Genomic DNA, 23,861 nt, shown 5'->3' on the forward strand with positions numbered 1-23,861 from the left:
CTGCTGGAGTGAAGCTAAATTCAGCTCTCACTTGGCACCAGTGGAACTCCTCTGATCCTAATGTGGGTCACTGCATCCCAGCCATGGAAATGTCCCTGCACAGGAGCACCCCCCATCCCCAAAAACCTGGAGAGGGATTAGCTCCGTGTTACACCTTTGTGGAGCTAAAACTGCAGCCCTCAGGCCACTCTCTGGTGATAATGAAATTGGCTTTCAAAGTTTTTTGCAGGGGGATCATTATGGTGATCACTAGTTCTGGCAACATTCCAGTAGGAGGGTGTTTTGCTCTCAAGATTCCATAAAATTAGAAAAATCCCAGTTAGAACCAAATCAAAGTTCTGTCTCACTTACTCGCAATTAGAATTATGCAAAATCAATATTAATGGTTGGCAACTGCTGGTGCTTACAATAAATCAATATTACTAACTGGAGGACTTCAATAGTTCTGAAATGTACATTTCTTATAGGGGAAAAAAATAGGATTTAAAAATATTGCTGAAGTTTCTGATGCAGAAAAAACCCCTTAAACTGCAAAATCCCTTTGGTGTGATGGAGTATCCAGAATAGCAGCTTCCCAAATAAAGCTTTTCTCTCCAGCCTGTGCTGTGTGGGTGTCAGCTTGGTGTGCTCCTCGCTGTTCTGAGGCTGCTACGTTCCAAATGCAGCCAGAGCTCTCAGGGCTTTGTGTTGGCTTGAACAAAAAGCTACAAACCATAAACAAATCTACGTCTTCTTCCTCCTGAGGCACTGAGGGTGAACCTGTGAGTGAGAGCAGAGCCCTGTCAAAAAGGTTGAGTTTGATATGTGACTTCTGCAAAATTACTGAGCCTTCCAGGCTGGTGGAATTCATTCCCAAGGGCAGGGCAGATGTTTGCTGGAATATCCACTGGTGACTCCCTGGGAAGTTTGGTAGGACAAATCATTTTGCTAAGGGGTTGCAAGTTCTGAGCCCGTAATAAGTGTGACCCAGTTTCCTGTTCCATGACTGAACAATTTGCACAGCTCTAAATATAAAACTGTTGATAACAGATCTGTATTTGTGGGAAAGGGAGGTGCCTCAGGAACTGCACTGGGTAACATGTGTTTCCAGCCACTCCACAAAACTCCCTAATAAAAAGTGAATCGGGCACAGTTCTTGACCTTTTTCATTCCCACATACAAATAAACATCAAAACCCAGGTTGAAATTATAAATATATTTGTGTTGTTTATAATCATGGCACTACACAGTGAAAATCATGTAATTTCATTTTTCTGGAAGGAATTGGAATAGAATAAGACAGTATTGATACAGAATAACCTCTCACTGTCCCGTTTCATTCTGTTCTCAGAAGTAACAATCCTAACAATGGAAGCAGTAAGTGCATTGGAAAAGCTGTGGAGTGAGCAGAAATAAATAAGTGCACACCCAGGGTGAGCCCTGCCAGCCCAGGCAGTGATGCAGAGCTGGTCCCAGGGACAGCCAGGACACAGCCCTGCCCTGCAGCCCCTGCAGAGGGATGGAGCTGGAGCTCCTGGAGCTCAGCATGGACAGGCTGGGCTTGGCTGAAGGTCTGGGGATCACCAGGAACAGGTCCCTGTCACCCCCAGCCACACAGGCAGTGTGTTATCCAAAGAGTGCTTTTTTAAAGAAATAATAGCATTTACAGTAGTTAAACAAATGCTACTTTTTATCAGCTCTAATTACTTTATAAGCATACAGTCCTTAGCTTGCTTATTACTATTGAAGCCCTCACAGCTACTCTAGATAACATTTAAATACACAGAGCTTTAAAAAAATATTTCCATTACAAATATTTTAAAAATATACTTATCCTAAAAAGCTGTCCAGCACTATTCCAAAAATCTCTTGTAATAAACATATTTTTAAATTTTAACAAAAATATCTACCATCATATAGAAGAGCTCAAGTTTTGACAAATCTATAATACAGTCAAGAAATATGTTGGGCCAGATTTCACTTTTGTTTATACAGTTGCCAATTTGGAGCATGGTGTTCATCTGATTTGGGTTATTCCAGTATAACCAGGAGCAGAATATAGCCCTTAGTGCTTTAAAATAGCTAAATGGACTGGATGCTGCAACAGTTACTGGTGCCGAGCATTACAGGGAGGGAAATCCTTTACTTCACTACAGCTAAAAATGCAAAAGGATGTTATATTTAGTATTTGTGCCATGACCAAAGAAGTGTCAGGCATCTGCAGTGGATGACTCAGACCCAGAATCATATTCACTTACAGAAATATATATATTTTTTTTTTTTTTTTTTTTTTTTTTTGCTGTGCCTGCAATTGCTGTCATTAAAAGGAGGATGAATGTTTGTGGAGAACTTTTGTAGGGGGAAAATGCCAACCTTCCTCTCATGCTTTCTGCAATTCCAGGAATCATTTTAATTGTATTTTTTGTGAGTTTTAATAGAATCTCACAGTACTTAGATCTAGGAAGGATACTATTTTGAATTGCTTCTGTATTTTCAACCTGAAACATCTCCATTCATCCAGTCCTGTTCAAAGTGTATCGAAAACAAGCTTCAAGCACTTATAAGAATCTGCATGTCATCAGGACAATCTGGAAACTCATCTTTTAAAACACTGGAACTTTTTTCTTTTTTACTTTCCCCCCCCCCTTTTTCCTTCAATCTTCAAGTTTAAATGCAATGTTTGATTAAGGACCATGGAAATCAAATCTCAGCTCTGCCATTCCCGCCTGTGACCTAGAAGGGATCCTTACACATTGTGAGTTTAAGTCATGTTTAAAGCTTTTGCTCTACTTTTTTTTTTTTTTCCTCATAGACTTTGGCTGATGATCTGGAAATTGATAAAGCAAGGAAATTTAAGGATTTGGACCAAGTTCAGTCCTCACTGTCATCCTCATCGTCATCGTCGTCCTTGCTGGGAGCACACCTTTGGAAGCAGTGCACCAGCGTGGCCAGGAAGAAGCTGGAGAGAATTGCAGCAATGGACACGGCAACTCCAGAGAAAATGATGATAAAAAGGTCTGTCAATGACAAACTGAATTTGCATTCACTAAAGCTGACCTCAGATAACTCATTCAGAAAGATCCTTCTGTTCTCCACGGGCAGGGAGCACTGGATTTCATGGAGACCTGCAAGGAAGCGGAAGGGGAAACAAATCAGCACGCTATTGATGAATTCTTCTGTTGTTCTGGGCCAGAGATTGAAGGGATGAAGAAAAGTTTTAGGGTTAATTCCAGGTTTAAGAAATTGTAAATATTCAGGGGAAAATGCCTGCCACTATCCAAAAGCCATTACACAGACCCTTTGAGCAGCTCCTGGAAATTAAGTTATATCACCTTCAGCTCTCCAGGGATCAGATGTGATCTAGGACCATGATTTGGAGGAATTAAAAAAGTGAATGTTGAACCCTGGATCATCTAAACCTGGAGACCTGAAAGCAATTCCCAGCTATTCCATCTGAACACAAACTCTGACTCCGAAACAGGGTAAGAGGGACACTGAGGTTCCTTCCACACCCTTCTACATTACTTTTTTCCATGTAGTTCCAAACTAGAGTTGTTTTTTTCTGGTCAAACAACACTTTGGGTTTAATGGATGTTTATTTATCTGTGACCTGCTTCCACCTTTTCTCTCTGCCTGTCCTGAGGCCATGCAGACTGACAGATATTGTTCCTCCCTGCATTACTGGAGACTGCTGAGAGCTGGGTTCTTTGTAGGGAAAGCACAAACCCCCAGATTTAAGGAGTGCTGGGAATACAGTCGGATCCTGGACAGTAAAAGCACACAGTTCACTGCATATGCCCAGCTCCCTCTTCATTCACCACGGGGAACATCAGGAGAGGGCATTACCAGGGCCAGGATGGAAGCAGAACTGAAGTGAATGAAGTCTGTAGAGCTGCTGGCAAGACAGCTTTTGTCTCACTATTAAGGACATGAATATATAGGGGAAATATAAGAATTGTGTGCTGATGACACCAGAACTGCTGCTGCATTCCTTGATCCACTTCCTCTCTACTGATGATCCCAGGCTGTTCTCCCTGGTTTGGGCTCTGCCTTGCTGTGTGCACACAGAATTTGTGGTGTTTCCACCGTGAGGTCGCTCTAAACCAGGAATGGTGATGATAAGATTCCCTCTGCATTGGTGAATCCCGGTTTTCCTGTGGCTGGATGGATTTCCTGTGGCTGTGGCATGTGATGTTTTACTGTTGAACCCAGGCTCCTTGGCTTAATGGTGCTGCCCTGACTGATCAGCCCAGCCCAGCTGTTGTGTTGATTTGAGAAGGAGTTTTAGTTAATTCCTCTGTGGAACCAATTATCACCCTGACCTACTTGACCTTGTAATGACTGTATTAAATTCTGATCCCTAAAAGCCATCCCGTATCTGTTGTATTTGCCTGAAGTTCTGTGCCTTTCCCTGTTTCTCCTGTTCCCCTGCCTGGGAGCATCCTGAGAGCTGCCCAGCAGTGTTTGCAGTCACCTGCCAGGGCTCAGGGCAAGCTGCTCCCAAAGCCACGCTGCCTTTCCCGAGCCCGGAGCAGCAGATGGTGAACAAGCAAAACTTGCTCTGGAGATCTGTGAAACCTCCTGGCATGGAAACTGACCTGGAAGAGAAAGCAGCTACATGGTTTCAAACATCCTCTGAGACTTCTGGAAATCTGACCCTGCAATGTTCATGTCTTCTGCACCAGCTGATACCCTGGAGCACCTGAGCTCGCAGGGGCTGAGGAGATGCAAACCTGCCTCCCTCCACAAACCTTCCCACTGAAACAACTGAGAGCTGGCCCCTTAATCATATTTTCATAATCATATTTTCATTTCAGTAAGACTTGGAAGTAGCAGCTGTAGGCATTAATCAGAGTAAGCAAAACTGGGGACAGATGAATATCCTTCCCTATTCAAAACCGTGAGAAATGAGGGATGAGTGAAAAGCCATAGGCTGGAATTTCAAGATCTGTATCTTTTAAATCAGATTTTAAAAAGCAAAGATTTTTTTTTCAGTAAATAAATATAATCCTGACAGTAATCAAAGGAGTTGCATGAGTGCAACATAGTTCAGATTCATTTGAAGAGGAATTTCCTTGTTAATAGGAAAAGATCACTGCAGCATTTTGGCAGGAAAACCTGCACCAAGTGAATAAGGCACCTACACAAATTCCATTTCACTTGTAGCAAGCACAAGAAAAAAGAGGTTTCTTTACAACTGTGTTTCTGTAAAAGAAATCAATCTAACAGGGGTTGGGACCTCCTGAGAACTGCTGTTTTCAGAGAGTCTGGGCCAAGCTCCTCAAAAGAAAGAGGGCACAGGTGACCAGAAGCAACTCTACCTTTTAAAATTTCTGTCCAACTGCAAAAGAGATTCTCAACTGGCAGCATTTAAAATACCTCTGTGCTGGAGTGATGGGATGGAATATCAGATCTATATAAGGGAGGAAGAAGAAAAAAAAAAATAGAGTAAAGAAGACTCTAAAAGAAGACTCTTGTCCTGAGCAGTTCTGCATTCTGCAGCCCTTGGCTTTAGAGATAACTTACCAAGGTAGCATTTGCCCAGGATCCCAGACATGGAAAGGAGATCACTCCTTCATTCCCAACTGCAGCTCTGCCGTGGATCAAAGCTGAATCTGTGCACTGTGAGCTCCATTCCTGTCTCCCTGATGCTTTCCCTTTACATCACAACACACAGAATGCAAACAGCAAAGGATCTGCAACACACCAAGGCACTCAGAGGGTGTTTCTTGTTATGGGAATCATTGTTCTGCAAGGATTTTGAGACTCATTGTACAATAAGGAGAAATAAAGGTGCTCTTCTCCATGTAGCCATGGGTACTGGAATCTAGGTCATGTTCTCAAACCAAATAGATTAGATGGGAATTTGCTGCTTGCTTTATTCTGTGACAGCCCAACAGGCTTCTGTGGCCTCGAGTTTTCAGAGAATTCTTAGTTCTTGGGAATTACAGATGCCAGTAGATGAAATACAGCAGCACAGAGCAGGGGCCAGTGCAGGGTCAGCTCTGGCTCCCAGTGCAGCTTCAGTGCTGTGTGTGCAGCCTCTTCCAAAGGACAGGAACGAGCTGAGCTCTCCCATCCACACACAGGGCACTCCTAAAGCTGTGCTGGAAGCACCAGGCAGTGACTGAGGGAAAGGAGGGTTGATCAGTCCATCCTGATGGGTGGATGTTTCCTTGAGTCGTGACTGCTGAAAAACCCAGCCCAGCCAAACAGAAGCTTTTCTTTGGGCTCCAAAGAGAATTTGGAACAGACTGTTCATTTGGAACCATCAACAGGAAGAGCAGCAGTTCTGTCTCTGGTGGCACAAGGAATTTCTCCTTCCAGAGCTGATGCAGTGGTTCTTGCACCAGAGCTTCCAGCTGTTCACCTGAAAATGCCACTGCTTGCAGGTGACACGCCTGCTAAGATGAGAAATGGACAAACCCATTTCATCCTTCCATGGAAACTCAGCCCTGGCTTTCCATTCTTTACAAGCAGATTGTTCTTACACCATGAGAGTCAGAGAACTGATGGTCTGTGCTCCACCTGTCCTGTTCCATATCTACCCAGAAACACACCCATCCTTGTTCTTTCCTTGGGCAGGAAGTAATTCCAGGGCATTAAACACCCTCTGCATGAACAATGAACTAAAGAATGGTTTCTGGAAAGTGATCAGTATCAATTATAGGCTGTAGGTTTTTTCCTTTGTGTGATTCTGTTGCATCTAGACTGGCTCAATCAAATCCCTGTCCCCACACACAGCCTGTAGAGGACAGAAGATGCAATTTAACCTCAGAGCTCTGCTTTCACACACTTTCACTTGAATGGTATTAATTTTTATAGTTTGTTTGTGGGGACTTTCTGTACTTTTATATTATTTATTTATTCTGTAGAATTTTATTCTTTTAAAAGACCAGCCAGGATTCTTGTAAAGGGCATCTCAAAGCAGCTTGGTATTTAGTGCCTGGCTGCAGCAAGAGAGCCTTTGATGACAGTTATATATATCCACCTCATTGCTCACACAACATATTCAAGGAGTTGCTTCTTCATACCAAACAAAACTGTAAATGAAATAACAAGTGTGAGTGTGCTATAAATACACAGCTTGGGTTATTTTGGTCAGGGCCATCCCATTATCTGTAAATGACTCCAGCTGTCCCAAGGACAATGTCACACACCCTGTATCCTTCTGCTATGTCATCAGAAGGAGCAGATGTATTGCACTGATTGCTTTGAAGTGCCAGGCAAGGCACAGGTGCTGGATTTTACACAGGCTTGTCCCAGCTCTGGAAAAATAAGGATGAAAACACAGGTCTGTACCCTGAGGAATAGACTGAGTGTGGGAAAATGCTGGGATTCCAGAACCACAATGTTAAAAGGAGAGGTGGGTTTTTGAAAAGAAGAAAAAGAAAACGTATTCATAAGGAAGTGATGCAGGAGGGTTCCAGGTGGAGTTATTGCAATGAAATTCCCAGATAAGTTTCAGAACAATATGACTGTGAATGCCTTATGTTACAGGAGTACAACTCCACCAAGTCCAGCACTTAAACCTGCCAGTAAATTACAGATAATTGGGCTGCTGCTAGATCCTAAAAACCACTTTGTTTCTGTTCAGGATTATGCCCAGGCTGAAATCCCTCTCTGTAAAACTGAACCTCCTGGAAAATGGAAGAAGCTTAAACCTGCATGCAAATAATGAATAATTTCCTTGTAAATTACTGAGAAGAGACCAACAATGCTGTAATGCCCCAAAGTTATAACTGGACTGATCTCACCATCTCAAAACCCCCACAGAGGCCCTGCTTCATCTGAACCCTGCTGGGATTTTGTAGCCGTAATCCAGCCACGTTTCTCACAGGTTCTTGTCATCAGGAATTTTTAAACCATCAAGTGCACTGACATTGCTCCTGGTTTTCCCTGGATATATTGACTGCTGCCCTACTGCACTGAGAGTTTTGGTTTATGAGGGCATCGCTTTCTCCAGGTCCACTTGACCCTGTTTTGAAGGACTCCTTGTGTCTTTCTGTCTCTGCTTATTTCTAATCCCTACACTAAATACATCTGTGATTGGAGAACCTCAGGAATTCATTATCATTTCAATGTTATGGTCTGTCTGTTAGCAGACAGAGATTTCCCAGCTATAATTTTGGATGCTGAGTTAAAAAAAAAAAGCAGAAAAGGGAAAAAACAAAACCAAAAACCTCAATTCTTTTGGGGTCTTTCAGAGTTCACAAAAAGCAGGTGCCAGGACAAAGAGCAGGATGAGATGATGCAAAGACACACTGAGACATGCACTAGGATATATGGAAATACATCCACAGAAATATCTGAAACCATAAATGTTTAAATGAGCTGCATGCACAAATGTTCACTACTATGGATACAGTAAATATGACAGCACTACAATAGGCTTTTTGTTTTTTTAGAGTAAAATTGGTATTTGCCCTTTTGGGTGGAATTTAGCTGTTCCCTCACGTTGCTGAATGTAGTTGACACAGATTTGAAATGTTTAAATGTGGCATGTTGTTTCTTGTGTGGTATTTTGCTCCCAGCTATGGTTTGCCTCAGTCTCCTCACACGCTGTCACAAATGTATTAGATGTATTAATAAGCAATGAGAGAGGCATTGCCTCTGAAGTGAGATGAGATTTCATTGAAAATAGCCTTGAGCGATGAGAACAGTAAAGCTCAAAAACTTGAAGCCTAGATTTAGGTCCTTAAATAAAACTTTTATGGCCAAGTGCCCTAAAGATTTGCAGGAGAGCTTTGGAGGGTGCTCAGCAGTTTGTCTCAATGCCTAAATATGAAGTTCAACATCAGGTGTTCACATCTGCAAGTGCTGTCCTCACATCTTCAAATCCGTGAAAGATGGAACTGCTCCAAATAACCTCAGGATGGAAGAAACAGAGTGAAAAGCCAGTGGCAGTCAGATCATTTTACTGAAAATGTCTGGGAGATCAAATTATATATTTATATATGTATATATATAGAAACAGATTTGATGCGCTTGTTAAGGAATATAATTTCTGTGAGGAGTTTCTGCTCCAGCAGGATAAAAGCTGCTGAATGTGTGAAATGTCTTGGGGCTTTTAATTCCTTTCCAGACACACAGATCTTCTGTTCTGTCCTGGTGATGTGGGAGCATGTGCACGATACTGGGGGAGAGCTGATGGCTGCAATGGACAGAACAGCCTGTCCCTTGGAGCTGCAGCTCCCTCAGGTTCTATATTGGTACATGGAGTTAAGGAGCCTCCTCTCCACAGCAGATGAACAAATAAGTGTTAATAAAGACTGATAAGTCAAGAGGACTTGTAAAAGGCTCAGTTGCTTTGCTGGCTGCTGGTACAAAGGTTAAGAACCCGTCCTCTCGTGATTACGATGCTCTGTTTTGAGGAAAATATTTAATATTTTCTGTAAGCCCATTAAAGGCCTGGATTAGTGCAATGAGAGATTGTTTAATTGATAGAGTAAGTTGTGCAATAGATCTCAGATTGGAATGGGGTTGTAGAAAGAGCCAAGAAGCAAGAGATGGTAACCTCATGGCACGGAATGTCTAAACAGGCTTGGAAAAATCATCCCATTGCTCTGGGTCTAGGAGGGTCTGGAGGGTAACTCCTGAGAGGGGCAGCTGAGGGAGCTGGGAAAGCTCAGCCTGGAGAAAAGGAGGCTCAGGGGGAATTTCTGGCTCAGTACAAGTCCCTGGCAGGAGGGGACAGCCAGGGGGGTCGGGCTCTGCTGCCAGGGAACAGGGACAGGAGGAGAGGGAACGGGCTCAGGCTGGGCCAGGGGAGGCTCAGGGGGGACAGCAGCAGGAATTTCCCCATGGAAAGGGAGCTCAGGCCTTGGCAGGGGCTGCCCAGGGAGGTTTGGAGTGCCCATCCCTGGAGGTGTCCCAGGAAGGGCTGGAGGAGGCACCCAGGGCTCTGGGCTGGGGACAAGGTGGGGATGGGGCACAGCTGGGACCCGATGGCCTTGGGGGTCTTTTCCAACCTAAATGACTGTATTTGATGATTCTCACTACACTGATTCACTTCTGAATCTCTCTTCTAGGACTGAATTCAGTCTGGATTTCCTGCTTACAGCTTCACTGACACCTGCTCTTGGTTTTCTCCTGCCTCCTCTCACTGCCATCTTTCTCCCCTGTTCTTTTGCATAGACAGGCTTTATCTGGAAATATGCCACTTCACCAGAATTTACTTCTCCATCCATTCTGAAAAGGTCTTGAAAGCTGCAGAAGCCTTTGAAGTAGCTAAACCTCTTTTGGAATATCTTAGAAATTTGTAGCCACTGCCCACAACTTCCCAAAATGGAGCAACAGTTAATCAAATGAGCCCTGAGCACCAGTCCTCACCTCAGCTTTGGCTAATTCAATTCCAGACATTCAGAACATCTATTTTATTTATCAGAGCACAAATCTATTTGGAATTCTGTCTCTGGCCGCTTCTGAATGAGTTTTTCAAATCTTCCTGGAAATACAAATGTACAAAGGGTACCCATAAAAATGCTCAGTCTAAACATTTGCTAAAAGTCTTTCTAATACTGTTTTTATAGAAAGAAGCAAAATTTGTAATTCTTGCAATGGGTAGTGGGGAACTTAAATAACTAAACAAATAAATTAATTAATCCCAGAAACTGTACACAACTTCCCAAAGATAAGGGGAAGAAAGGAAGTAAAAAGCAAAATGAGGGCAAGATGACAGAAAGGAGACACTACAGTCACACTGCAAGGAATACTTAAGCTCTAATTAAAAGTAATGTTAAAAATGCATTAGTCATTAACAAACAAGGTCACAGGCCCAGCTGCCCAAAGCATGATCACAGAAAATAAAAATCAGCAGTGGGAATGTCAACAAAGCCCTTCAATGTGGCCATTTCAGATTATTTGCATTGCTTTGTTACAGGCATTTATCTGAATCCAATCCCTTCACCCTGATGGGATCCTCAGAGAGATTCAGGAAATGTCTTTTGCACTAATTTTAAACAAGATGTTTCAGCAAAAAATTTATTCCATCAAAACCCTTTGTATCTGAACACTGAAACTGAAGGTTCATAACCCTCTGTTCTGTAGGTCATTTGCAGCAGTGACAATCTGAGCCCTGAGTTTCAAACAGTATTACTAAAAGAATTAGGTTAAGAGATGAGGAAAAAAAGAAAAGTGTATTTTTAGCCAAGATAAATGTGATGAACAACAAGCTCTGAAAGGAGATGAAATCCTGTTCAATATGAGAAGTTGCTGAATATATTTTTGTAGACCAGCTTTGGCACTGGCTCTTTCAAGGTATTTTTTTGTTTGATGAGTTTTCATGGCCCTGTGGAGTAAAATCCTCTCTGAAAGTTTTCAAACTTGTTTTTGTAGGGATAAAGGTCTTACAGCAACCCTTCTATTTCCAAAAAAATAATAATCCCATATTCTTAATATCCATATGGGAATCCTTCCTGATGGGAAGGCTTTAATATCAACCATTTGCCACCATGTGCCACTCAGGTGTAACAAATGCCTACACAACCAAACATCCTTCTGCAGGAATTCATTATAAATGTTGTACTAAACCATTGTGACCAACAACAAACACTTTTTCTTCTCCAGGAAAAAGAACTTTTCTGCTTTTTCCACTTATCACCGTCCCACGCTCTTCACTGTTCCTTTGCTTCCTTTGCAGTATGCTCATTAATTTGTTTTTAATCGATTACTAACCAAATCAGAGGGGGAAATTGTAGTTTTGTTTTGCAGTATGAAGAAAATGCTGGATTTAATATCTCTTTGTGGTAAAAAAATGTGTTTTCTGTTTTAAAGTGCTAGGTTTGATTGCAAAATTTTAGTGTGTTTTTTTAATAAGTCTGCTGCAAATTTGCCAGGATGAGGGGAGGGTATTCACCTAATGCCAATTAAGCCTTTATTTAAAACTTAGGCTAGATGAATAAATGTTGAAATCTGTAAAATTATTGAAATCCCAGCTGTTTGGGTGAAGCCACAAGTTGGATGAGCAGAGGCAGCTCAGCTGGGCAGGCAGGTCAGCAGAAGTTAGAACTTTACAAGCTATTCCTTGTTCTGTGCCAGGAGGAAAATGGACCTGGCTCCTGCAAAACTAATGAGTTTTGTTCAGATCACTGACTCCTCCAGAAGCCCTAATTACAGAGGGACAGAGCTTCAGGATCAATTATCCAGATTTCAGTTCACAGGGACAAAACTTCCTTTTTTAAATCAACTTGGTGTTTCTTTTGCAGAAGCCAAGGGCAGCGTGGGCTGGTGAGGGCCCTGCAGTGAGAGGTGGGGCAGTGGCTGGGCTGAGGGAATAGTTCAGTACTGAGAGACTTCCTCAGACAGAACATTCAACTTCTTTAAGTGAGGAGCCTAAATGAATGCCCAGACCCTAAATCTGTCTGCAAATGTCCTCCCAGCCGTGTGTACAGGCCATGCAACACAAACCCTTGAGCTGCTGCAGAATTCCAAAGCAGAAGCAGCCAAGATCTTTTCTTGGGCCCTGGAAATGCATCCCTGTCTTTCCTCCTGTGTTTCCAGACAGAAAGCCTGCTGCCCTACTTATCCTGGTGTGTTTGCTGCAGGAATCCTTCGTCTCCAGCTTTACAGATCTGTCAGGAGCAGATCTGAATTCTCAGTGTTTATTGAGTTGCCCTTCCCACTATTCCCAGGCAAACGTGGTCTTGGAAAAGTGTAACCAGACAAGTAACATTAATTCAATCAGTTCCTAATGAGAATCATGTTGTGACTTCATTAAAAACTGGAAACTGGGTGTGAAATGCAATCAAATCATAACTCTAATAATTTACCTCTGACTTCCTAAAAGTTGTTTTGCAAGGCACGCAACTGTTGCCATGTAGTTCAAAAAGTCACTGGGGCAGACTTGCCTTTTTGGGGTTAGTTTTGCAGTCACCTTTGTGAAGAAGGTTTTGGTGCTTTATTAAAGGAGATGGTGAGTGTTTTTTGTGGCAGCAGCTCACAAGAAGCCCTGATGCTTTTCTGCATCCATGCACGTCTCTCCCTGGCATGGCTGGGTGTGAAGAGAGCAGGGCACTCGCTCCAGGCAACAAATCCAGACCCTTCAAGGACAGCTCTGACTGAATGAACCACTTGAATATTTGCTTCTCCCCTCTTTCTCTTTCCAAAATCAAGTCTCACTTAAAGTTTGGAAGATCTGGATAAGCTAGTAAATTCTCAGCTATTTGGCCAAAACACAGCAATGGATGAGGGAAAACTTTGGGAAAGCATCTTGGAGCTTGGAATTCACTGGGAAACTGGCAGTGCAATGGGAAAGCTCACTCACTTGAGAGGTCCAGACATGAGTTCAGATACACTTTAAAAGACTGAGGGGGGCAGCAGAGAAAGAGTTAGGACAGGCTCAAACTCAACAGACTCGGTCAGGATCAAGGGGAACAACCTGGAAGTTCAGTAGAAGCCTGGGGAAAGTGAGCTGCTGTGTGAACTCATGTTTAGCATTAGAGACAGGCAAATACTTGATTCCAACTGGGCAAACTTTAGCTAAAGCATCAGGAAAGGTGGGATAATAGGTTTGGTTTAGAAAGACTCAAGATCAAAGTTTCACTAAGACAGTGAGGAAAAAAGCAAACACTTTTTTTCCTCAAATCACTTCTTCCTTAAAACAGCTGACCTACAGCTAAGAATATTCAGGACAGCTCAGATGAGTGTTAGAAAGATGCTACCCAAGGTCACAAACATGGGAAGAACCTGAATAACTGCAGAGTCTGAGCCTGGTGTGCCAGCACACAGGAGAACAGCTTCAAACTCACAAGGAATAGGTTTAGATGGGATATGAGGAAAAAAATCCCTCCCTGTGAGGGTGGGGAGGCCCTGGCACAGGCTGTCCAGAGAAGCTGTGGCTGCCCCAGCCCTGGAAGTCTTCCAGGCCTGGTTGGATGGGGCTTGGAGCAACCTGGGATAGGGGAAGGTGGCCCCTCTGACGGCCTCCAAAAGTTTCCCTGCTCCCAGCAATCTGCCTTTGGGAGCAGCTGGTGCTGCTCAGGGGCAGGAGTTTATGCCCTGGTGCTTGTTGGGAGACATGAACTGTGAGATGATCTGCTAAAGCTGGATTAAGAGAGGCTTTGGAGTCTGGTGGGACATGTGGAGCAAGAGTCTGGGTTCCCTAGACATGGCAGTCTTAACACTTTCATTTTTCCCCCCTGTGCCTTTCTAAAAATTGCTGGCTCAAATACCAGGATTATGTATCTTGCATTTTTGGGGTGATTCTAAAGCCACTTCAATTTATTTCCCATATTGGAAGCAGCATTTTTTAATGAAAAGAGCCCAAATTGAGATGCTGAAGTGTTTCAAACACAGAGCATCACAACAAAACACTTTCAGGATGGGGCTTACAATCACAGTTGCATAAAATGGGGATTTAACTCTTTTGTAGCAGCTTCATAACTCATCAGTAAAATGAGATACCAATCAGTTTTTCTAAGGAGCTGGCACAGAATATTTAGCTGCTCAAAGGGCTTATTGTAGAAAATATATTTACCAGAGAGAAAATGAAGTCTGGAGGAGAACCAGCTCTGGGCTGAATGAATTTGAAAAGGCTCTTTCACTGCCTATAAATCAAAATTATTAGGGCTTAATTTTTAATTTTTAATTTTTCTGAAGTGGGAGGAGGACCTGCTGCTAAAAGCCAACATGAATGTAATGGGCTCGTTTGTTGAAAGCATGCAATTGCAGCCTGAGCAAACCGCAGGCAGCACACAGACAATGGGAGCAGGAGCCCTGCCACACACAGACACACAGACTGCACTGAGAGCCACAGAGCTTTACCTTTCTGGAGCTTGGATGCATTGTCCTGGATCCAGCTGAAAAGATTGGCAAAGTCACAGTCACAGACCCAAGGGTTGCCCTCCAAGCGGATGGTCCGCAGGGAGGGCAGCGCTTCCAGGGCTGCCACGTTTAGGCTCTGTAAGTTATTGTCATTCAATTCTAACACTTGGAGCTGGTCCAGGTTCTCAAAAGCAGCCTCGTCCACATCCACCAGGTTATTGTTTCCAAGGCTCAATTTTATCAGTTTCTCTGCTGATTTGAATATCCCAGCATCGAGCTGTGTTAAATTATTGTAGCTTAAGTCTAAATACACCAGTTTGGTAGAACTGCTAAAAGTGCCCTCTTCTAAAGAGGTGAGGGAGTTATTCCTGAAGTCCAAATAGACTAGATCTCCATAAAATATAAAGAAGTCAGCTGGTATCGCCTGAATGTTGTTATCAGCTATGAGAAGTTTCCGTACATCCAATGGAAAGGGATTAGGAACACTTGGGAGTCCTTGATCCCGGCAGTCTATGGTGTGGTAGTCCATGCAGCTACAGACAGCAGGGCAAAGATGACCCCCAGGCAGGAAAAGCAGGCAGGCAAAGCCAGCAAAAGGCAGGAGGCAGGAAGGAAAGCATGGCAACATCGTCAAGGATCTGAAGGCTGTGATGAGCACCACTTCTAGGAGAAAGACATTTTGCTCAGCTGAGCAGGAGTGCCTGGTACTTGTGTGTGTGTCTGATTGTATCCAGGAGATCACATATCATCACAGATCCGATAGCAGCAGCCTGGAGGGGGAGGGATGAGAGAGGGAGGGAGGCAAATGTGAGGATTTACACTGTCAGAATATTATGATGCTGTACAGGGTGAGGAAAGCGATGATTGGGTACACGGAGGATCTTTCAAAGGACTCCCTTGCTTTTGTAAGCTAAAAAAAGCCCAGAGCCTGTTTGAATATTTGCTGTATATTCCAGCAAAGGGGAAATCACACCTGATCCTGTGACTCTGACAGCAACAGCTTCTGCTCAGAAAGCCCTTCAGGTAAAAATCCCTGATGAGATCACTTACTGTGTTTGTTAGCAGGAGCCTCCCTCAAGGTGACCAACAGCTCTGGAAATGCAAGTGAGGGTCAGGCAGTGTCCTGAATGCCTGCTAAGGACAGTTTCCCTTTTATTTGTAAAACAGGGAGCAGAAGGGGGGAGCCTTAAGACAAGGAGCTGTGCTTTGTGCTGTTTCTGGATTCCTCAGCTCTTAGAGCAAGGCTGTTCACATTATCTAAATATGACTCAGTATAACCAAGAAGAAACAGCAGCAACAAGGAATATGGTCTCCAAAGTGAGGGGCTTTTCCTTCCTGTTTTAATCACCCAAAAAACTTCTTTCTGCTACTGCACCAGTAAGGTCTGTTGAGCCACATAAAAGCACAAAATGTGGATCAAATCTTTAGCTGCTTAAAATGGAGCTGGTTTTCTTCATTTTCAGAGGGTTGAAATATTTGACAGTCAATCTGCCTGTCTCCTGTGGGACAGCAGAAATGATTTTGCAACAAGGCATCTGTGTTTTCCTGACATCCTCAAACCCACACCCACAAAGGCGAGTCCTCAGCCAGCCACACTCTTGACTTTTAACTCCATCCCTCCCTCTTTCTGCAGGGTGTGTAAGCAGAGAGACTGGAGAGCTGGGGCCTCACCTATGTGCTTGTGATGGAAGATTTTTCTAGAGACAGATGGTATTTGGGTGCTGTGGTGGAAGATTTTTCTAGAGACAGATGGTATTTGGGTGCGTGTATCCTGATGAAAGGAGCACAAAGTCAAATACCTTTGGCAAGCTCATTCTTAGGTCAAGGAGTGGCCAGAAATTTTGATTTGGGGTTGTATTTTATAACTGGATTCAGGCTACCTTTCATCCAGAATAGGGGACAAAAATGTCCTTCTCAGAAAACCTTTTCTCCAAGATACCTGTGCCTGAACTCAAACAATGACAGCAGCATCCCTCACCTCTCCTCAGTACATACCTAGAAACACTCAACAGCTGGGAGGGAACAAAGAGGGAGCCACACTGTTCTCAGTAGCACCACTGACAGAAAAAGACAAAATGGGCACAAACTGAAAACCATCTGAACACAAGGAAACACTTCTCTTACTGTGAGGGTGGCCAGGCTTCCCAGAAAGTGGAATATCACCACAAAACCCAGCTGGGGACAGCACTGGGCAAACTCAGACTCTGCTGGAGCAGGGGACTGGGCAAGCTGATTTCCAGAGGTCCCTTCCAAGCTCAGCATTTCACTGCACAGCTCTTGGGAAATGAACATGTCAAGGTTTATACCTCTGAGAACCTCTCTCACATTTTGCAACACACCTTGTTTCTAATTCATAGGTCTTTTAGCTAAACCACCTTGAGACAGGCTCTGGATCCCTCCCATAAAGACACATCCTCCTCCAGGTGCCTTTCATGTCTTAAACTGCTTTGAAAAGACCACCCAGAAAAAAATGGGCACAGCTGCCTCTATAAACCACCAGGGCAAAGCCCAAATAAATTCCTGAGGTGATTATTTAAAATATTTACCTTTAAATTACAGAGGAAGTGGCAGTTTGACAGGCTACCTCCAATTAGAAAAACCCAAACATGCAAAATAACTCTTGGGGTCAGGATTCACTGAATTGGCATCAAAATTCTGCAGCTGATATTTCTCATGTAGAACTGATGCTTTTTAAACTCTTAGGGCTTGGAAGCAATTGCTCCTGCCCAATCTACTGGTTTTCTGCCCCTAATTTAACTAAGGCTTTAGGTCAGATATAAAGATGTTTCTAACACAGGAGAGCAGAACTGATTTGATGTTTTTAGCAATGCAATTTTATATGGAGACATTCAGCTCTCTATTAAGGGCAGCTGTTTATTCACAAGATTTAAGGGTCTCTGTGGCTCCTCCTCTGCAGCCCCCCCCCCCCCTTTTTCTATCAAGTGCACAGAATCAGGATGTGACATTTCCATTTCCAAGATGCCTCAGCCTTCACAGATGGGAGACTACAGACAATAAGGCATAATTTGTGAAAGTTCCAAGAACATGCTAGTGGCAGGGGTGGAAAAGGACTCAGCTTCCCTAAGAATTCCACCAGCCCTTGCTAAAACTTCCACTCCTTTTTTTCCAGAGCAGATCTTTTGCTCAGCTGCTCACCTGCATCCCTTCCCCTGCCCCCAGCCCCATCCTGAGATGTGTTCTGCAGCTCCTGTGCAGCTGGCAGTGTCTGCACTGAGCTTCTCCTGCCTGAGATCTTTGTCAAGGGCTTGGCAGGAGATGAGGGATTACTACCAGGCTCTGGATATTTTGGGATAGGTATCCCATAGGTTTGTGAAGCATCAGCCCTTAAGCAGCCAGGGAAGCAGAGTTTCTCTGCCAATGTGTGACAGCTCTGATCTGCTGTACAAACCCAGCTGCAGTGTGCCATGGGCTGCTGCCTTTCTATGCTCTTTTGGATTTCAGAGACTTTCTTCCTGACCCATCTTTCTCTGTGTAACATTTCCTGTTTAATTTTGTCTTTTTTAGCTTCTGCTTATTTCTGTTTCTCAGCTGTTTCCCTCACAGCACAGAAATCCTTGTGAATCTTTTTGAAGCCTCATTCACTTGCCAAACGTTTTGTGCAGTTTTGACTAGCAGGAAGAAAGCAAAACTTTCTACCTAAAAAATATTAAAGCTTTGCTTTTTAAAGTCCTTTATTTTCATCAGTGACAGTATCCTGGGGGTTTGGCTGTGATGTGCTGAGTGCACAGCACCCTCTTGTGCCCTCGGATACTGGGCAGCCACAACTGCTCTGCTCCTTTCTGGTGAATTATTAACTAATTTTACCATATTTCTACAGTTTGCCTGACTCTCAGGTTCCCTTCTTCCTCCTCCTGTTAAAGAAACCCCAATTACTCTGTATAAGAAAATAAAAGACATAAATCAAGTGGTGTTCTTATGTACTTCAAGTGGTAAAACACAAAAATGCTCCAGTGAGTAGTCTCAGAAATAAATGGTTTTCATAATCTGTGCTCCTGCAGTGCTCCCAAACAAAGGCCCACAGCTTTTCCACCTTTTTTTGTACTTCCAGTACTACATTTTAGTTCATGCAGGTTAGAAAAAGCACAAACTTCCCACCTGGAAATCGATGCCTAACAAAAACCTTAAATATTCTTCCACACCGGTGGGATCCCACATTGATCAGATTTTGACTGTCAGCTGATTTATCTGTGACTCTGCCTTCCAGGCTCCCCTGAAGGGACAGGATGGGTTTGAAAAACATACTTGTAAATCAGGGTAACAATTCTAGTTCTAACTGAAGATGGATTTGTTTTGAATCCCTCTGTGGAGAACAAAGAAGGAAAACCAATTTCTCTCCACACCTCCCAATAGCAGGAGTTGGAGAAGAACAGCAGTATGAGGCTTTGGACTAAAAACAATGATATGGATTTACATTCTTTCATTTTTTTATTCAGGAGACGACCAGGAGAAAATAAATACCAGGAGAAAATAAAGGCAATGACAAGGCACACTGCTCCTGGCTCCTTGGTGTGCTCGCAGTACTGTATCACATCAGGCAGTAAGAAACTAAGAGAAAAATCATTTACTCCTGATAGTTTCCATCTTTCCATTGGAAACTTCCAGCACTCCCCTTAAAAGTGCTCAAAACTTCCCCAACAATTTGAGTAAAGGAGTTAAAAAGAAAGAGCAATCCCTGTGCAGACACACGTGAAGGATTCAGGTCTCAGGCAGTGAATCCTCCCTTGCAGGAGACCCAGACTGGAAACTGCCCATCCTCATGCACATTTTTGAGCAGCTAATTGAGCATATTTTTCCATGAAGGAAGTTATTATTCCAGGCTTCTGCTTCATTGAGTTAAAGCACATGTCATGGCCAGGCTGCAGTGCCAGGTGCACAGAGTGATGGCAAAGGGATTTCCTCCTCATTATCAGACATCACAAGGTGTCCTGGGCACCAGTGCTTGAGCCTGAGTGACCAACAGTGTGTTAATCAATTCAGCAAGCACTGAAACCAAGTGCTCAGCAGCATCTCTGAACAGAAATCACTTTTTTTTTTTTTTTTTCAGTTCTTTACCATTTTGTCTTTAGTGTTATTTTGGTTTTTTTCCTCTCGAGAAAAATTTTCCCCTGCTCTGACTGGGCAGTTTTATGAATGCAGCCAAGGGGCACCTCTGGGCAGTTTTCCCTCTGATCTTACATCTAAAAAGGACTGAAAAAGCAAAAGTCTAATAATTTATGAGATGATAGAAGCTGTGAGCTGAAGCTCTGTGTTACACCTTTGCCCAGTCCTTCTCTGCTGCTGCTTCTGTGCCACTGGGAGGGAAATTACATCAAAATTAATCAACGTGGCAGCAGCAATGATTGAATTTGAAAACCTCAGACACTGCAGTTCAGCAGACAAATGAGACCAGCCTAAACCCATCAAAAGACTTCCATCATCTGCCCCAGACAGCATGGCTTACCCTGACATGTGGTCACTCCCTTATTGCAAAGCATTTACAGTCACTAAATGCAGTCACAAGAGATTGAAGAGTGTGAATTATATTTCCTTTTCCCCTCAGGAATGAGTTTGTCTCCAGCTTCTGCAGTGTAGTCTGCTTGCCCTCTGTAGAGTTTATGTACTGGTCCAGAATTACCAGAGCTTTAAGCAAATTAAAGGCAACTAAAAGTCCCCCTAAATTACTGACAGGGATATGCTCGTGTTTATCCTCTGCTCCTGATGTGTGCAGTGGAAGGAAAGGTGGTATCAGGGTTCCTCTCAAATCACAGAATCATCTCGGTTGGAAATGACCTTTGAAATTGTATTTATTTGGTCAGATTTACCAGTGGGTCTGTTGAGATCTGAAAAACCTCATGGAGACCAGAGATCCAAGATTTTCTAAAAACACCAGAGTTTCTATAACAAAAATTAAGTGAGGAATCCAACGCAGGATTTCTTGAGGAAAATTTATGGAAGTCAGAGGCTTTGCAGCAGCAGCTGGGGCTGAACACAATGTTCTTATCTGAAACTTGTTTCAACCTGCACCTTTTTCAAGCACTGAAGCTGAAGAGAGAAGGAAGTTTGAGCAAATTCTCAATGCCTCAGGATACCACAACACTTAATCCAGATCTCAAAGTTTAACAGGCTGGATTATTTAACCCATGATTGCCATTATAAACATGGTCTATTTGCTAAAAGACAGGAAACTAATAACCCTTGGGAATTGCTTTCCTTATGATCCTTAACTCCATCCCTGCTGGAGGGAACAACTGCTGAACACCCACCAGAGCACTCGGAGGGTGAGCAGAGACCAGAGCATCACAAAGGAGAATGTTCCAGTGGAAAGGAGACAAGGGAAACCAGAAATTATCTTGAAATGTCTGCAAGCAGAGTTTGTCTCCTCTCAGGAGGAAGTGTATTGGTTTCATTTGTCCTCTGTGCCCTCTAGAAAACCTTTTGGGGAGTTTGCTCTGTTCTAAGGAACAGCAAATGGATTTACAGCAATTAAAGCAGTTGGTTAATGTTTATAAAAATGCCACATGAAAATTGTCTGAGTATAAAACCCCTCCAGACCATGAGGTCTGCATTGTGCACCAGAGACTGTAAAAAAACCACAAAGCCCAAAAAACCCAAACAAACCCCTCAATAACTAAAAGAGCCTCAAAACAAACCAAAAAAGAACTGGCATTCATTTTTCGATTAACACTGTAGCACTGATGGGCTGAATTTTTGATGGAAAAGGATGGTGCACTTGAGAGGATTTTATCCAAATTAACACCCAGCAAGAAAAATTCCATTTACAAAGGCAATGATTTAATTGGAGGTCAAGGTCTTTTGGTGACTCCTCAGTCTGCTTTGATAAGGGAATTTCACAAAGACATTCTGTGAAATGCCTTCTGTGGCTGTATTTATTTAAGTTATTTCTGGTACAAGCTATTCACAACAGGAGTTAAAAAACAGGCTGGATCTTCAAGACAGTCATTAGAACTTCCTTCCCTTCTCCCTTGCTGATTGCTGCTGCCTGCACTCCATGCATTTAAATATGCAGAAGGCATGTTTGTGTCAGTGGGAATTCCAAGCATCAGCTGAGAGGCAGAAATAATGGAAATAATTATTACACCCTTCTCTGTTGCCCTTTACCATAAAAATGCTTCATGAAAAATACAATTAAGTTCTTAAAAGATCAGAGTACTTTCAAAATAGGACTTGAAAACTGCCCTTTAAAGTGCATCTCACACTCATTAAATTATGTGCACCGTTCCCAGAAGGGCACAATTCCATATTTTACAGGTTAATTCTGGACATCTGGGTTTCTGCAAAGTAATTACTGCACAAAACTCATCCTCCTCTGCACTGGAACCACAGAGCACTTGGAATACAAAGGGACAGCCAGCAGTAGATTAGGACTTGAGTCAAGATGAGGAAATGAGATTTTGCACCATGTTCAAATGGAAGCAAAGTGACAGGATGAGGGTGTGCAAATGTGTGTTTGTGTGTGTGTGGCCATGGGCCCTTACACTTGAACTTCAGAGCTCTTTATGTGGACAGATTTGTCATCCTTTTTAATCCTGTATTAAATAAATCCAGTTCCCACTCTAAAATCAAGAATTCCCAAGTTCTTTTATTCCACATGAGGAACAAACTGTGGCAGGCATCCTTGAACCAATGGGATGAAATCCTGCGGTGCAAAGGACTTGTTTCTACCTTTGAAGTATAAAGCAAATGTTGAAAACACCCCCTGCACTTCACTGTATGCAAGAAAAAATGTCTTTAAGATGACAAAAACTCATTATAGTTACCATATAAATAACTGAGGCATCCACAGCCTTGCTGGTGGCAGATGATCCCCGTTGTTCACTTATCCCCACTCTAAAGGGACCTTTCTATCTTCTTAAAACTTTCTCTGGCTGTGCAGAAGTTGAGTGTCCCTGGGGGAAGGCAGCAGGCTTTGAGCTGATGCTTTCTGACATCTCCCTCTCCCTGTTAATAAGCTGGGTGAGATGTCAGGTGCAATCTCATCAGCGAGCGCGGCAGCGCCCGGGGGAGCCGCGTGGATGTTGCCTCTGGAGCTGCTTTTCACAAACATCCTGATGACCAACGCTAATTATTACCACGAGGAGCTTTCAGAATTGCCTCAGTGACCACTCACCTGGCTGGCAGCAGGCTGGGGGGATGTCTCAGGTACTTAAAATAAATAAAAAATTGCCTCCTGAGTTTTATTTGCCTTGGAGCGGTGCAAGCTGCTGGAACATGGATTTTCAGGCACAAATTCAGGAATATTGGGGAGGTGGAGGTGCCTTAGCACCCAGGAGCTGTCCCACAGTAACCTGGTGTTCCTGTTTTATGCTTGTAATTTACATCTGGATTAAATCCTTTATACATCTGCTTATACTGCCTTCTACAATTCTGGGGTTTGCCTCATTTAAAAGACACTAAAGCTGAGTAACATCACCAAAAAAAAAGGTAAATCCCAGAATTTCCTCCCTGGGGAATGTTTGTGGAGTTAATGGGCACTGTGCAGTGCATCACAACCTGAGATGCTTCTACTTTTTTTCTTCCTTTTCTTTTGCAGCATCAGAAATAAATCCATCTCACAAGAAAGGAATAAGTGAAGTCTCTTAAATCTCAAATTTGAAGGGAGCACAGAAGAGAAAGTAAGTTTGCTTCAGGCTCTTGTCAATTTTTCAAGAAGCTAATGGCACAAAAAAGGAATATGGTAAAAATATTGTCCATGTGGTACCATGTGGAGTGCTCTGTCCATTTTCTCAGGCAGTGCTATAAGCAAAAAGACATTTTTAGGGACTGCAGACTAAAAGCAGAGAAACCAAAAATGTTGAACAAAATACATTCAATAAAAAAATAAAACTGAAAATTACTTTTTGTTGTATTGCTATTAATTAAAGGAAAGGTAGGACCTTTCCTTTCACCAAAATGACATAAGAAGTCACATTTTATCCCGAAGATCAGCTTTCCTCTGGCTGCTGTCCCATTCAGGTGTTACATGCCATTCCATGGCATGGTCAGAGGCACAGAGTTAAAAATTCTACCAATAAGAAGTGATTGATGTCCAGTTTTTGAGTAAGATGAACCAGACATCTGTGATGCTCAAAAAATTTCATCCAATAAAAGATTAGTGAATG

The 23,861-nt window shown here is 43.0% G+C and overlaps 1 protein-coding gene across 1 annotated transcript; it reads right to left on the bottom strand.

Annotated features, from left to right (window-relative positions):
• Positions 1-1,180: 1,180 nt before the first annotated feature.
• LRRC38 (leucine rich repeat containing 38) lies at positions 1,181-15,441 on the bottom strand. The gene is made up of 2 exons (XM_014257245.2): positions 14,743-15,441; positions 1,181-3,104 (listed from the first exon to the last, which is right to left on the bottom strand). The coding sequence occupies exons 1-2, from the start codon at positions 15,368-15,370 to the stop codon at positions 2,851-2,853; spliced, it is 882 nt and encodes a 293-aa protein (XP_014112720.1). The 5' UTR covers positions 15,371-15,441; the 3' UTR covers positions 1,181-2,850.
• Positions 15,442-23,861: the final 8,420 nt, after the last annotated feature.

Source organism: Pseudopodoces humilis, chromosome 24, assembly GCF_049639895.1.
Source record: "Pseudopodoces humilis isolate 2021_Gansu_Grassland_sample_001 chromosome 24, ASM4963989v1, whole genome shotgun sequence".
In the NCBI taxonomy this organism is placed as follows: Eukaryota; Metazoa; Chordata; class Aves; order Passeriformes; family Paridae; genus Pseudopodoces; species Pseudopodoces humilis.